At 40.7% G+C, this 15,986-nt stretch overlaps 1 protein-coding gene across 4 annotated transcripts in view; it reads right to left on the bottom strand.

Moving 5' to 3' along the window:
- Positions 1-446: 446 nt before the first annotated feature.
- LOC6586330 (inositol hexakisphosphate and diphosphoinositol-pentakisphosphate kinase) overlaps positions 447-15,986 on the bottom strand; it is an 85,096-nt gene continuing 69,556 nt past the window's right edge. For all 4 annotated transcript variants that reach the window (XM_044009794.1, XM_044009796.1, XM_044009797.1 and 1 more), the window contains exon 14: positions 447-1,487. In XM_044009794.1, coding sequence (XP_043865729.1) covers positions 576-1,487 — 912 coding nt within the window. In that variant the 3' untranslated portion in view covers positions 447-575. The remainder of the gene's footprint in view (positions 1,488-15,986) is intronic.

The raw sequence follows: 15,986 nt of genomic DNA, 5'->3' as shown, positions 1-15,986 counted from the left end.
TAAAAAAATTAAAAAAACAAAAAAACACGCATAAACACGCATGGGCTGCAGTGTGCGCTTACTATGAGAACTTAATTGTTTAATAACTTTTTTAAAATTCACCCCCAACCCTTATATCCACCCCTCACTCATATACATATGTATGTATTTGTAAAAGGCCTATTTCAAATACTAGAGACTTGTGCTTTGGCAAATGCACGCATTTCATGGAGATAGTCCATCGACAAGAAAACTTATTAAACAATTAAGTTCCCATAGTAAGCGCAGTCCATGAGTGTTTATGCGTGCATGCTTATGTGTGTGTGTCTTGTGTAAGCAGAAAGGCGCGAATAATTATTGGAATATCAATTCTTAGAAGGGTTCAGGGGATTTCGAAGTCGTTCAGTCTCGACTACAGCTTTCTTAGTTATTTTTATTGTGTTCAATAATTTGATCGACTAGCGCTATAACACTAAAATAGTTGAATTTTTATTTAAGTAGGCAAACGACAATTCAGTTGCTACAACAAGTTTAAGTTAGAGATAGAGATCTATATGACAAATTTCACAATTTTATTTAATTAGTTAAGTGACCATTTATTCCAACGCCTCTAGTTTCGCCTCCTGTGCCACATCTATTTGCGGTACAGCCGCAGGCAGCAATAAAAACTCGTTGAACAGAAAGTCGGCGTCCATGGACTGCGTTTTGCCGTGATAGCCACGCACAATTCCCCTCTTGGGGGGCTCAATAAAGCGTTCCTTCACAATTAAGGCGCCGGAATGTGGTGCTGCCATAGTCACCGAAGTATTTGGAGTCGATGTACTACATCCAGCATCCAAGTCCAAAGAACAGCAAACGGACAGTGCATTGGGCAACGGATTATAATTGGCCGGGCCAGCTTTGTAACAGCCGCCTGTTGGTATTTCTTGTCGTTCTTTTAAGAGTGTGGCATTGGGCTTATGTTTCGGAGAGCCATAAGTGAGAGAGCCATAGCCGGAGCCGGCTCCACCACTACTTTTCAAGTTGAGACAGCTTTGTGTATGCGAAACATTCGCATAATCATCCTTAGTGCTTACCAATGGTACACGTTTTAGTGTGTTACTCTCAAAAGGGAAATTAGAATTGGAAGTGGACTGCGTTAAATTTTCAAATTTACGTAGGCGCGCATCCTGGCGTAGTTGCTGTGCTGCCGCCGGCAAGTTGATCGATGCATGCAGTACGCTGGCTTCCACACTGGTGCCAGCACCTTCAAACAAACTGATCTGCTTCTGAATGCGGGGGGAAATTGGATCGTGAGCACGTCTTGCGCTTTGCCGATTGTGCTCCTGTGATGCCTGGGTAATGTGCACAGGCATTGCAAAGCGGAATATTGGATCATCCATGGCCACATCGGGTGGCATAACAGAATGCGTCGGACAGCAGAAGCATGTCTCCAATTTTGGCTCCAAGTCGATGGGCAGCGAAGGTATCGTTGCTGCTGACAGTGTTGCTTCATCATCATCAAATCCCTGCAAGAGGTAATATAATTTTGTAATAAGCAAGAGTGCTTTAGAAATACCCGACAACAGATATCTTGCAGGAACCTGTTCTATTAATCATTCTAAGAATCATAAATACTGGCACACACACATTCGCACATACGCACATATACATTCACTTTCGTGAATGAGTATAACAATTTACGCATTCTCATTACCCGCTGGTCCGGGCATATGCCTAAACAGATGATTAAATATATATATGTACATACATATGTACATTCACATGTACGTATTTACATATATATTATTTAACAAGGTATTAATGCGCAGATCATATATGTATGTATACATTAGCATTTTTGGACAAAATAGTAAAAATAGTAAATATTTAAAAAAAAAGTACGTGTGTATGCCTGTGTGTGTGCGTTTCTTGCGTAAGTAGAAAGACGCGAAGAATTATTGAAATAGAAATTGTGCGAAGAGTTCTGGGGATCTCGTAGTCGAGCAATGTCGACCAGAGCTTTCTTACTTTTTATAAGCTAATATTTTGTTCTTCTTAAATAACCCCCAAATGCATCAAAAGTATGCAGTTAGGTTACCGTTAGCTCGTTCTAAGAACTGGCTTAAAATGAGGAGTCTACGCCTATTAGTGGCGTGGCAAATCGGGAAAAACTGAATTTTCTATAGTATTAGAGCTAGACTTACTATATTGCTGATGGGATGTGAGTGGCATTTCGCAGTTGGTAACGTCCGACTGCAACGTTCTTACTTGTTTTTATACCCTGACTCCATTGAAAATGGGAAATCAGGATATAATGGTTATGTTGATATGTATGTCACAGAGAGAAGGAGGCGTGGCAGACCCCACAAAGTATATATATTCTTGATCATGGTGACGAGCTGAGTCGATATGGCCCTGTCCGTATGAACGCGTCGAGCCTTTTTTTTAAATGTCTACAGTCTCCAAATTTTTAATGTAGATTTATATGCTTATTATACAATTTCGGTTTTTGTTAAAATTCACCGCCAACTCTTATATCCATCCCTCACTCATATATTTGTAAAAGGCCTATTTCAAATACTAGAGACTTGTGCTTTGGCAAATGCACGCATTTCAATGTCACGATCTACAAGTTTCATGGAGATCCATCGACAAGAAAAGTGAATAATTATTGGAATATCAATTCTTATAAGGGTTCATGGTCGAGGAGTCTCAACTAGAGCTTTCTTACTTGTTCTTTATAGAATCATAACATTAGCTTACGTGCAAAAAAAATTTCAACTAGAATGTTGCTGTGAAACTCTTGGAGATACATCCAATTTGCCACGGCCCCAATGGGCGTAGATATATCCGCATTAGCTCGTGATCTTGGGTGGTCGACGCGGATCTACATATTAAATTTCTGCTTTCTAGCTCTTCAACTAATATGATTACTGGCATATCGAAAAATACACTTTCACATTTTCCCACGGTCATAGTGGGCGGATCGGGAAAAGTTTATATCATAGCTCGCAAATAACTGTTAACACTTTTTCGTTGTCTGCAAAAAAGTGTCTTTCAGTGACACAGTCAAAAAAACTCAGACAGAAACTGTTTTTGTCGCGTCTGGCTTAGCTCTCTCGCGCTCTGAGGGAGATAGTTGTTTCTGTTTTCGTTTCCTCAAGTCAAACACTGATCGTTTGCTTGAGTTAAATGAAGTAACGGTAAGTTGCGTTTGTATGGGTAATCACGCGCGATTGCTGCGTTCTTTTTGTATGTATGTATGCGTGTATTTACATGCACACGAAGGCAAAAACATTTTCTGCTGAGTTTGTTAGTCAAAGTGTTTTTTGCTGAGAGTCTTTGTGTGAGGGAAAATCGTGTTAGTTTTACGCGACACTCATGTGAGAGCGTCACACGAATGAGTGATCGCATTGCGTCTGAGCGAAACAGATGCTAAAGAAAACAGAGAGTGACGCTCAGAGAGAGACGTGTCTGCACAATTTTTTTTGGTTATGATGCGAGAAAGAGAATAAACGAAAAAACGCTCAACTCTCATTTGCAAGCTCTGGTTTATATTATAATCGAAGATATACACGAGTATGTGTGTCCAAATTTCAATTCTCTAGCTTCAATAACGCCGAAAATAATTCATACAGAAAGACGGACAGATGGACGGACGGACCGACGGACAATATGCTCATTTCACTTTCCTGAATGAGTATTACAAGTAAGAAGGCTCTATTCGAGACTGCTCGACTAGGAGATACCCTGAACCCTCCAAGCTGATATTCTAATCATTCTGCACTTCTTTTATGCACACATGCATACACACGCATCGTACGTATAATCACGCGCTCTGCTAACTAGTGATGTAAATTTGAATGAAAACATCGATGTCGATGTCCATCAATGTTTTCAAAATCAAGCATCAATGCTGGATTAATACATCGGATTGAAATTTCGATGCATCGATGTATTTTTATTTATTTTTTTATACCCTGAACCCATTTTCAATGGGAAATCAGAGTATAATGGTTTTGTTGAAATGTATGAAACAGGCAGAAAGAGGCGTGGCAGACCCCATAAAGTATATATATTCTTGATCAGGGCGACGAGCTGAGTCGATTGGCCCTGTCCGCCTGTCTGTCTGTCCGTCCGTCCGTATGTATGAACGCGTCGATCTCAGAAGATATAAGAGCTAGAGACTAGGTCCGTGTATATCACGCGCATATTGATAAATATCAATAGCTACGCCCGATATTTTATTATCGATTAAAAAACTTTATCGACCGCTAGTTATTTAATTGTATCTCCTACACCTTTAGAGCTTCCAAATTTTAAATGTAGACTCATACGTATTTTATACAATTTCGGTTTTTGTTAAAATGTACCCCCACCGCCCTCACCATCACCTTTGTAAAAGGCGTATTTCAAATACTAGAGACTTATGCTTTGGCAAATACATGCATATCCATGTTATTATCATAATAATAATAGTTTCATGAAGAAAGTACATCCACAAGAAAAGTTATTAAACAATTCAGTTCTCATAGAAAGTGCACACTGCAGCCCATGCGTGATTAGGCGTGGGTGCTTGTGTGCGTGTATGTGTATGTGTGTGTGCATGCGTGTGTGTGTATGCATGTGTGTATGTGTGTGCGTGTGTCTTGTGCAATCAGAAAGACGCAAAAAATGATTGAAATAGCTATTGCTCGAAGGGTTCAGGGGATCTCGTAGTCAAGCAGTCTCGACTAGAGCTTTCTTACTTGTTTAATGTGGTACTCGATTAATCCCAGTGGGCAAAATGGGATGAGAATTTTTAACCCTTTCACATGTGCATAAATATGCAGGTCAATTTGACCCTTTTTTAAAAGATGCATATGTACATATAAATGTCAAAATTACCCTTTTTACAAAAATTGCATACGTAAACAGTCCAAATTGACCCTTTCAAAAAGAGGCATCCGTTACATGTCATAACTGTTTATAATAAATAAATACAAGAAATGTGTTTCATAGGTTTTGTGTTTTATATATATTTACATACTAGTTGTCCCGGCGAACTTCGTACCGCCCAACAGTCTCTATATATATAAAACAAAGTAGAGTTTCTTACAAAACTTATAATTCGAGATCTGCTGCACCAATTTTCATGGTTTTTGATTTGTTGGATTTGTCTCTGCCCCGAATTGGAAACAGGCATTGTATTTTTGAGTGCTCGCTAGAAAAGTAGGGAACGCAATGGGTCTGGTGGCGGGACCACTAATGGCAATGTCACTTTACCACTAAGGCAGCACAAACCGGGCGTTTCACCAGCAAACTTCAATGCGCCACAATGCTGGCAAACAACGTCCATTGGACCAATGCAAACTAAACGATTCAAGCTATAGTCAATGGTGCAATCATATCGAAACGCTTCTCGATTCAAATCAATCCTTGAACCATTTCTTATTGCCATTTCACGGGCTGCCTCTCTTTGAGAAGCACGAATTAAGGCCCTTCTTTGCTGGGTACTAACGCGGAGCCTTTCTCGGGCGATTTCTCGCTCTTCGTCAGATAATTGACTCGCGATATTCCGTTGCCGAATTGCATTATGGGTCCGCCGGGAAAGATTAGATCTTCTAGGACGCGGCATTTTTATTAATAGTAATACTGCCCTCGCACAAAACCATATAAAAACAATCGAGAAATATAAATATAAATAATTTACACAAATTTATGTTTGAGACAAACAAATACCTGAACATTCGAGATATTTAGCTTTTGTACGCACGCGCACAATTATTATTTATAAAGTTTAAAAGTCCAAAAGTATAAAAAGCCAAAAATACACTTTTTAATAATTAACTTCTTTTTTTTTAATTTCGAATTTTGAATTTTTTATTTATTTTTGATTAGTCAGGTTTTAATCTTTTGATTTTTTTTTAATTTTTGCAGATTTTTGATTTGAAATATTTATAAAGTTTAAAAGTCCAAAAATATAAAAAGCCAAAAATACAATTTTTAATAATTAACTTTTTTTTTTTATACCCTGAACCCATTTTCAATGGGAAATCAGGGTATAATGGTTTTGTTGAAATGTATGTAACAGGGAGAAGGAGGCGTGGCAGACCCCACAAAGTATATATATTCTTGATCAGGGTGACGAGCTGAGTTGATTTGGCCCTGTCCGTCTGTCTGTCCGTCTGTCCGTCTGTCCGTCCGTCCGTCTGTCCGTCTGTCCGTATGTATGAACGCGTCGATTTCAGAAGATATAAGAGCTAGAGACTTCAATTTTTTTTTAAAATGTCCGTAATTACAGCGCGCATATCAAGTTTATCATTAAAAATCGATAACTCATCCCGATCTTTTTTATCGATAAAAAACCTTATCGAAACCCAGTTATAAAATTATATCTTCTACACCTTTATTGCTAGAGTCTCCAAATTTTTAATGTATGCTTATATGCAATTTATACAATTTCGGTTTTTGTTAAAATTTACCCCCCACCTCTAAATTCACCCCCTCACCCTCACTTTTGTAAAAAGCGTATTTCAAATACTAGAGACTTGTGCTTTGGCAAGTACATGCATATTCATGTTATAATCATAATCTAAAAGTTTCATGAAGATCGTACGTCCATAAAAAAAGTTATTAAACAATTAAGTTCTCATAGTAAGCGCACACTGCAGCCCATGCGTGTTTATGCGTGGTTGCTTGTATGTGTATGTGTGTGTGTGTGTGTGTGTGTGTGTATGCGTTTGTGTCTGTATGCGTGTGTGTGTGTATGTGTGTCTATATGCGTGTGTGTGTATGTTTACCTGTGTGTGCGTACGTGCGTGTGTGTGTGTGTGTGCGTGTTTCTTGTGTAAGCTGAAAGTCGCGAAAAAGTATTGAAATATCTATTGCTCCAAGGGTTCAGGGGATCTCGTAGTCGAGCAGTCTCGACTAGAGCTTTCTTACTTGTTTTTAATTTCGAATTTTGAATTTTTTATATATTTTTTGAACAGTCAGGTTTTAATCTTTTGATTTTTTTGAATTTTTGCAGATTTTTGATTTGAAATATTTTTCTTTTTGATTTGGAAAAAAATTTTTTTTTTGTTTATTTTTATTTTTTTGAATAGTCTTTTTTTTATACCCTGAACCCATTTTCAATGGGAAATCAGGGTATAATGGTTTTGTTAGTTTTAATTTCATATAATTTTCTCATTATATTTCATGAAACTGTGCCCTGAGGTGTCGAAATATTATGTCTTAAAAGAATATTTCTTAGCTATTTAACAAGATGTGGTGCATCGAATGTCGCATATATTTCTTCCTCATTAACAGAAAAACTAGGGTTGCCCCATCTATTATTGGAACCCTGATCACAAACAATGGCTTTGACTTTAAGCCCCAATGCTCGTGACAGTCCAATATTTGCCTCAACTTTAGACTTAAGATCAGAGTATTTTATGCCATTAGCTGAAACAGTATAGCTTAAAACATACAACTAATTTTCAAAGAGACCCCTTATAAGGAAAACACAGACCTGTTGACCTAAAAACCTACTTCTCTTCTCGCCATAATTTTCAAACCCCTGTATCTCGTCAAGAGATGAATTATACTTATACCTTTCTTAATTTTGACCATCAAAACTAATACTGCGTATTTTCGCTTATCACTCATTTTTTTACGATGCCCTGCAGATTTTCTAACAACTCTGGATTAAATCCAGTTGTTATGTTCTTAAACAGTGCCCATCGATTTAATGATTTCTTAAATGAAGAACGTCCCTAAGATAATCATACGCTCTGGCAGAGTAAAAATTAATATTTTGCGAGAGAAACCTTTCAGCACTATTAAAAAAATGGTTTTCAAAAGCATTTTGCATAATTTGATTGTTGCTCTCAATGAAAATTTTGACATCTACTTCTATTTCTGTATTCCAGATGAAGATCTCATGTTAGCTAATATAATAAAGGATAGAGGATCTAATCTATCAGTATTTCATGAGCATTGTGCCACGAATTCATTTGTAGAACAAGATCCTTTAGATCCAGATGAGTCCAGGTTGAATTGTCATTAGATGCAACCATTGCAAATATTCAGAATGTTTTTAATGAAAATGCATTACGATATTTTGCTGGGTATCTTCTCTATAAATTATTACAAAAAACTGATTGCGGAATTTGTTCAAATCTTTTAAAGTCATCGGATGAAATGCAGTGTTCTTCTGAGTATTTAATACTCAATAAAAATTTTTATTGCATAAACCAATACCTTAAGTTGAAAGCCACTACCGACCATTTTTATGAGTTAATAAAACTTCATTTTGAAATATTCAAGAAAATTTTCAACAAAAAGCCATTCATAGTAAAACTTAAACAAAAAGTTGGTTTGCATTGCATGCACGCTACAGCTAAGTCAGTCTCTCATAATAAATGGTTTTCCCCTACCCACTCTTGCTTTAACCATCGAAAATTCTTGCTTAATCAATTTGTGTTCATTTTAATAAGAAACAAGTAAGAAAGCTCTAGTCGAGACTGCTCGACTACGAGATCCCCTGAACCCTTCGAGCAATATCTATTTCAACCATTTTTCGCGTCTTTCTACTTACACAAGACACACGCACACACACACAAACACACACATGCACTCACAAACACACACACACGCATAACACATAAGTATCGCACACAATAACTTATAGCAATGTTGTATAACTATGTAATATTATTCATACGAATCCATTCGCTCTAAATACATTCCGCTGACGCATGAGTTCAGTGGCCTGACCAACCATGGTAACATGACACTTGACTATGTTGCAAGTGTTTGCGTTATCATTTTTGCTGAGTATGAAGTACTCAGTATGAATTCAGCCTTAGATTAGCATAATATTCTGCTTTTGTCTGAATTCAGTTTTGTATTTGATGTTTACTGACAAGGTTCAAAATAAACTATACTACTCCGGCGACAGCCGTAAATAATCGTTTTCATATATTAAACATATTACTGAGCCACAAGGCCAGTGACTAAGGTGAAGTCAAGCCTCCACCGTAAACATCCTAAGAAGACTTAGGAGATTACTTTATCAAGATCATCACGATGACGCCTGAGAATTCTTACGAACTTCAGCGACGACGCGGGAATGAGAAAAACATTAATTGGCGCCCAACACAACAGAATTCACACCTTTAGAATTTTTTCTCACATTTTTCAAGTTTTCAAATCGTTGATAACAGTGTAATTGTGAAAATTATAATTATTGAGTCATATTTTATAAACGTTAACACGTTCAAAATTCATTTTAATCATTGCTAATCGTTGTTTCGAATTTTGCGCTGTTATATTTAAAATCACGAGCATACGAGTAGTTTCGACATAGGAAGACAGATAAAAAGTAAGAAGACTCTAGCTGAGACTGCTCGACTAGGAGATACCCTGAACCCTCTAATCTGATATTCTAATCACTCTGCACTTCTTTTCGGCACACATACATACAAACGAACATATTAGAATGCGATCTGCTAACTGCGCAGTAAGCAGCGACTGCGCTTGGGCTGCGCTGCAGTGTGGCCAACATTATAAGAATTTATTTGTTGAATAATTTAATTTCTAGACGTACAATCTTAATGAAACTTTCAGAACATAATCATAATGTTCAAATGTATGTACATTCCAAAGGTATAGGAGATATAATTAAATAACTAGCTTTTGATAAGGTTTTTGATCGATAATAAAATATCAGGAGTAGTTATCGATAAATAAAGAAAAACTCGATATGCGCGTGATATCCAGACCTAGGAATTTCAAGTCTCTAGCTCTTATATCTTCTGAGATCGACGCGTTCATACATACGGACGGACGGACGGACAAACAGACAGACGGACAGGGCCAAATCGACTTAGCTCGTCGCCCTGATCTAGAATATATATACTTTGTGGGGTCTGCCACGCCTCCTTCTGCCTGTTACATACTTTTAACAAAACCATTATACCCTGATTTCCCATTTTCAATGCGTTCAGGGTATAATAATTTTTCGCGTCTTTCAGCTTACACAAGAAACACGCACATACACAAACACACACAGGCACACACAAACACACACAGGCACACACAAACACACACATACACACACACACACACAGGAGTTGCGTTTTCGTGGAGTGCGGTCGATGTTATTGTGATCCATCGTTGACTATAGCTTGTTCCGAGTTTTTCCCTGCGAAAGTGGAAATATCTAAAGAAAACGTGTATGCTGTGGACGCAACGTACCCAGCGACCCAGCTACCAGAGACTTACTGCGCGGCGGTTCGTGGAGTACCCCGGTGGTAGAATCCAGTGGTGCAAGACAGGGGGGCAATAGCGTCATTGTTTTGGCGTCAGGGCTTTTCTCTTTCTTTTTCTTTTTCAAGCGCGAAAAGTTTTGTCACTAGGCGTCACACTTGCGCAATTAATAAAAATCAGGTGCATTCACTCTAACAGCTGTTAGTAGTGCTGGGAATTACAGCGGACAATCAGCTGCTCACTAACTTTGGTGAGTTGCTAAGTCTTAGCAAAGACAGCAACCTAACATCTGGAGTGAAGACGCAGTTACTAAAAGTAGTGCATTCTTTCGGGCTATTGCTTTAGTCAGGCTGAGTTTAAGATACTGCGGTCTGTAAACTCAAATTATATTAGTAGCCATTGCCCACTACAGGCTTCACGTCGTTGTAGTCGGAGCAAAAAATGGATGCCAGGATGGAGGACGAGCTGCAAGCTTTCGTGCGTCGTTCCTCGTTGCAGCGATCACCGCAGCAACAACAGAGGGCGCTGCCGCAGCCGTCGACCTCTAATCAGTCCGCAGTGGCTGAGTGCCAGGCACCCAGCTCACTAAAAGAAGCGTTAGCCCAAATAGGAGTTACGCTAGAGGGCTTGACTGCCTTATTTGGGGGTCAGCGGCATATTAATGCCCTAATGAGAGAGGAGCTGGCTAGGCTGGTCAATCTCCATAAGACGGCCGGAAAGCTCTGCAACCGACGGGTTAAAAACTGCGAGGTGCAGACCATGCCGCTCCAGAAAGCGGCTCTACGGGCTACAGCTGAAAATTCAAATCAGGCAGGTCGACAGACAAACCCGAACAGCTGGACAGTCGTTAAAGGACGCAAGCCCATGCAAAAACGACCCAGAAGTGACGCAATCGCGATTTCAAGCCTGAGTGGTTGCAGCTATGTGGACATGCTTCGTGTAGTCAAGACCGACCCAAATCTAAAGCATCTGAGCGGCGACGTTCAAGGCATTAGGAAGACAGCTAAGGGGTACCTTTTGTTGCAATTGAGCAGAAAGCCGGAGCATAGCGCTGAGGCCCTTCACGAAGTTGTAGGCAAGGCCTTGGGCGACCGAGCGGTAGTTAAAACACTTACCGAACCGGCTCAAATTGAGATTCGTGACCTAGATGAGTAAGCGAGCAAAGAGGAGATCTTGGAGTCAATTGGGGCGGAGTTGAAGGATAGCACACTCCTCATTGAGGCTATCAAGTCGCTTCGACCGGCTTTTGGTGGACAGCAAAGAGCTACAGTTGCTCTTCCAATTGGAAATGCCAAAACTCTGCTCGAGCTGTCCAAAATCAGAATTGGATGGGTTGTATTCCGTAACCGCGCCGTGGATCAGCCTAAACGCTGTTTCCCATCCTACCGCGAGGCTGCTCGTAAAATGAAATGTTAAGGTTCCTTCAGCTTAACTTAAATCATTGTGTTGCTGCCCAAGATCTTCTAGAGCAGACCATAGGGGAAAAATGTATAGACGTAGCATTTCTCAGCGAGCCTCACCACTGTAGAACCAGCTGCCCTAGGACATGGGCAACAGATGCTAATGGCAAAGCGGTGTTGTGGGTATGTGGCAACACAAAGAATGTTCGTTCGAATGTTAAGTCATTTAATGGGTTCGTACGTGGCCAATACGGTAGCCTATGGCTCTACAGCTGCTACCTGGCCCCCAGCATGCAGCTCAGTGATTTCACAACGGCGCTTGACGAGCTTGCCGAGGATGCTAGGGGTCGGAAGGCCATTATAGCAGGAGATTTTAACTTCACAAGGCAGACCAACGGCAAATTTTGGAATTTACAATTTGCACACGCTGTTGTGCACAGAAAGAATACATTTTCGCGACGAGCATACACACACACATTTTCATCCTTGCTACGTGTATGTGCTTTTGTGTGCGTGCGTCGCGAAACTCAATTCTTTCTCAGTATTTTCGTCAATCATCAGTTACAGTCCCGTTTTACATGCATGTATGAGCCCTTATGTGTTAGTATGGGAAACTATTCTCGCTGCCTGTGGAATATTGTAAGTATGTGTGTTCATAATACGTGAACATTGGCTTGTGCCTACCACGGGCTTTTAATTGTGCGAGCATACATACATTTGTTTGTAAATTTTGTATGATTTGATTCGTAGGGTGACTATCAAATGGGCCATTATGACTTAATTAGAAATTTTTGACAATAGTGAGTAAAGCTTGAGTATAATATGACATGTGTATTTCATATATTGCAAAGCATTTAATAAAGGTAGTAGTGTTTTACAATAATTTTTTCGGTTGAAAATGTGTAGAAAATAATTTTAATTGTATATATTTACGGATATAAACACATTTATAAACATGATTAGCAATAATAATATATAAATGTACTTATGTACATATGTATGTTCATACATAGTACATCTGTGTAAAGTGTTTATGACAGTCCGTAAGACCGACCAAATGCAAATTCTGGGCTTTAAAATTGCTACAAACAGCAAGAGTAACGCACGCACGTCACAAATGCTCATACATGTAGCAAGGGACTACAAGTGTGTGTGTGCATGCCCGTCGCGAGATCATGTTCTTCATGCGCCCCAACGTATTCATACCCTTCCCATATATATATATATATCGAAACGCTAACATTTTGTTTGCATGAATGTCGCAAACGATTTTAAGATCTCGGTATACTCTTCACTCACAACAAAAGAGCTGGGACCGTCGCGAAGAAATTTCAATTTTTGTGCGCTGCTGAGCTTCATGATTTGAGAGCCCACAGAGAAAGAGAGAGAGAGTTAGAGAGATGACCATTTCGTTTGCGTGCTCAGAGCGCAGTGATTTCGTCGTGCTATCTTTCATTACCCGAGCCATCCAATCCCAAGCCGAGCGAATACGAAGATGGCCGGGACCTGCTAGACAGATGTTGCGGCGTGGAAAAACGTTGCTCTACATGTCTAGTCTATGTCTTGTTTGGTCAGTGGTAGTAGTTAAGAAACTATACGCAGATGCAGCCTACGGATCACTTGGAGCTTAAATCGATTGTGGAAACGCTCTTCCCAGAAAGATTAAGCTCCATTCATGCCCCTGAGTCCGAGTCTGCTGCACTCAAATTGTTCTACTTACAGACGAAGAAATCTTAGTAGCTCTCAGAGGTCTTAGATCTAACACAGCTCCAGGACTGGACGGAATCCCAAATCGTGCGCTAAAGCTAGCCCTCGCCTTGCACCCTAGTACGTTTGCCGAATTATACAACGAATGTTTAATTCAGGAGATGTTCCCTGCAGCCTGGAAAACCCAGAGCTTGGTATTGCTACCCAAGGCTGGCACACCACCAAAGGAGCCATCTTCGTATAGACCAATCTGTCTCTTAGACACCATGGGAAAGGTGTTTGAGAAACTGTTTGGCTGTAGACTGGAGGCCTCTATTGCTAGCGCCGAAGGCCTGTCACCTAACCAATTTGGTTTCCGGAAGGCTCGGTCAACAACACATGCGCTAGAAAAAGTTTCTGGCCTGGCAACTTCCGCCATCCAAGGCACCAGATGGAGAGGACGAAGCAATACTGCATCATCGCGACCCTGGACGTTAAGAACGCCTTCAACACAACTAGTTGGGATATGATACTGAATGCGCTGTCACAATATAATATCCCAAAATATCTAAAAAAGATAATAAAGAGCTACTTCAGAGGAAGAACACTGGTATACAACACGAGTGAGGGTCCCCAAACTCATACAGTGTCAGCTGGAGTACCCCAAGGCTCAGTGCTGGGGCCTCTCCTATGGAATATCATGTACGACGGCGTACTGCGCTTGGAAGTACCAGCAGGTGCGCACACCATCGGCTTTGCTGATGATGTGGCTGTCGTCGCCATAGGCAAGGAGCTTAAAGATACAGAAGATATGTGCAGCGAAAGTATCAATCGCATACGAAGCTGGCTGACAGGAGCTGGGCTCGAGCTTGCGGCGCACAAGACGGAAGTCGTCCTAGTAAGCAGTCGCAAAAAAGCGGGGACTGCCAATATAAGGATAGGCAGCGTCACCATCGCGTCAAAAAGGGCGATTAAGTATCTTGGCGTCATGATAGACACAAGATTAACTTTCCGCGAGCACTTAGAATATGTGCATAAAAAGGCAGCTGATTCTTGTAGGGTTCTCTCAAGAATTATGCTTAACACGCGGGGACCTAAACAGCAACTTCTTCTTCTTCTTCTACTGAGCGTCATTAGGTCTGTCATCCTCTATGCTGCGCCAATATGGTCAAGAGCGATGGCAACGCCGAGCTACAGCCGGGGCATTTGCGCGATATACAGACTGAGCGCAATCAGAGTCAGCTGCGCTTTCAGGACTATCTCCGATGATGCGGCGCTTGTCATAGCCGGCATGGTGCCACTGGAGTACCTGGTCGCCGAAGCCGTGGAGCGGAATTCGCACGCGCCTGTGCGACACAACGCTATCAGGGCGAACAGCATTGCACGATGGCAAAGGAAGTGGAATAGTTCAACTAATGGGCGGTGGACGCACAAGCTCATCCCGGAGCTCGAACCATGGGTTAACCGCAAACACGGCGAGGGTAACTTCTATATTTCGCAGATCCTCTCGGGCCATGGATGCTTTCGGAGCTATTTGAAGCGCTTTGGTCACGAGGAAACTGACGAGTGCCCCAGGTGCGGGCGAGGGCATGTGGAAGACGCCAACCACATCCTTTTCGTATGTGGACGGTTCCTGGAGGAGAGGCGTCGTCTAGAAGAGGCACTGGGCCGCTCCATCAGAGCGGACAACATTGTCAACGCCATGCTGGAATCGGAGGAAGCTTGGGAACTAACAAGCACCTTCGCGGCGACAGTGATGATGGAGCTCCGCAGAGTCGAGCAAATGAGAAGACGAGCTGTACCAGGCTAAGGTAGCGCATAGTGCTTGCGAAGCAATGCTTTACGGCCGTTCCGCAAGCATCGCGCGCTATCCGAGCCACCACTCAACTTGCAACTTGTAGTATAATAAGATTGTAAATAAACGAATATAAAAAAAAAAAAACACACACACACATTCACGCACACAAGCACCCACGCCTAAACACGCATGGGCTGCAGTGGTGGCTTACTATGGGAATTTAATTGTTCAATAACTTTTCTTGTGGATGGACTATCTTGATGAAACTTTTATATTATAAGTATATAACATAGATATGCATGTATTTGCCAAAGCACAAGTCCCTAGTATTTGAAATACGCCTTTTACAAATGTGATGGTGAGGGGGTGATTTAGGGGTGGGAGGATAAATTTTGACAAAAACCGAAATTGTATAAAATGCATATAAGTATACATTTTGGAGGCTCTAGCTTTAAGATGTAGGAGATATAAATTTATTACTGATTTTCGATAATGTTTTTAATCGATAACAAAATAACGGGGCAATTTATCGATATTTAAAACAAAATAATATGCGCGTGCTATACACAGACCTAGGAAAAAAAATCTCTAGCTCTTATATCTTCTGAGATCGACGCGTTCAAACATACGGACTGACGGACGAACGGACAGACGGACAGAGCTAAATCGACTCAGCTCGTCGCCCTGATCAAAAATATATATACTTTGTGGGGTCTGCCACGCCTCCTTCTCCCTGTTACATACATTTAACAAAACCATTATACCCTGATTTCCCATTGAAAATGGGCTCAGGGTATAAAATAGAGTACCCTAGTGATAGTGAAAAAGGTTGGGAAAGAGAATATATTAGTAAAGTTCAGAGCCACAACCTTAGCCAAGCACACAACCAAGTAACCATAGACCCAAAC

The sequence above is a fragment of the Drosophila mojavensis genome, unplaced genomic scaffold (genome assembly GCF_018153725.1).
Source record: "Drosophila mojavensis isolate 15081-1352.22 unplaced genomic scaffold, ASM1815372v1 contig_136, whole genome shotgun sequence".
Taxonomy (NCBI): domain Eukaryota; kingdom Metazoa; phylum Arthropoda; class Insecta; order Diptera; family Drosophilidae; genus Drosophila; species Drosophila mojavensis.
Note: the sequence above shows the minus strand (reverse complement) of the source record. Positions and strands in the feature narration are given on the sequence as shown.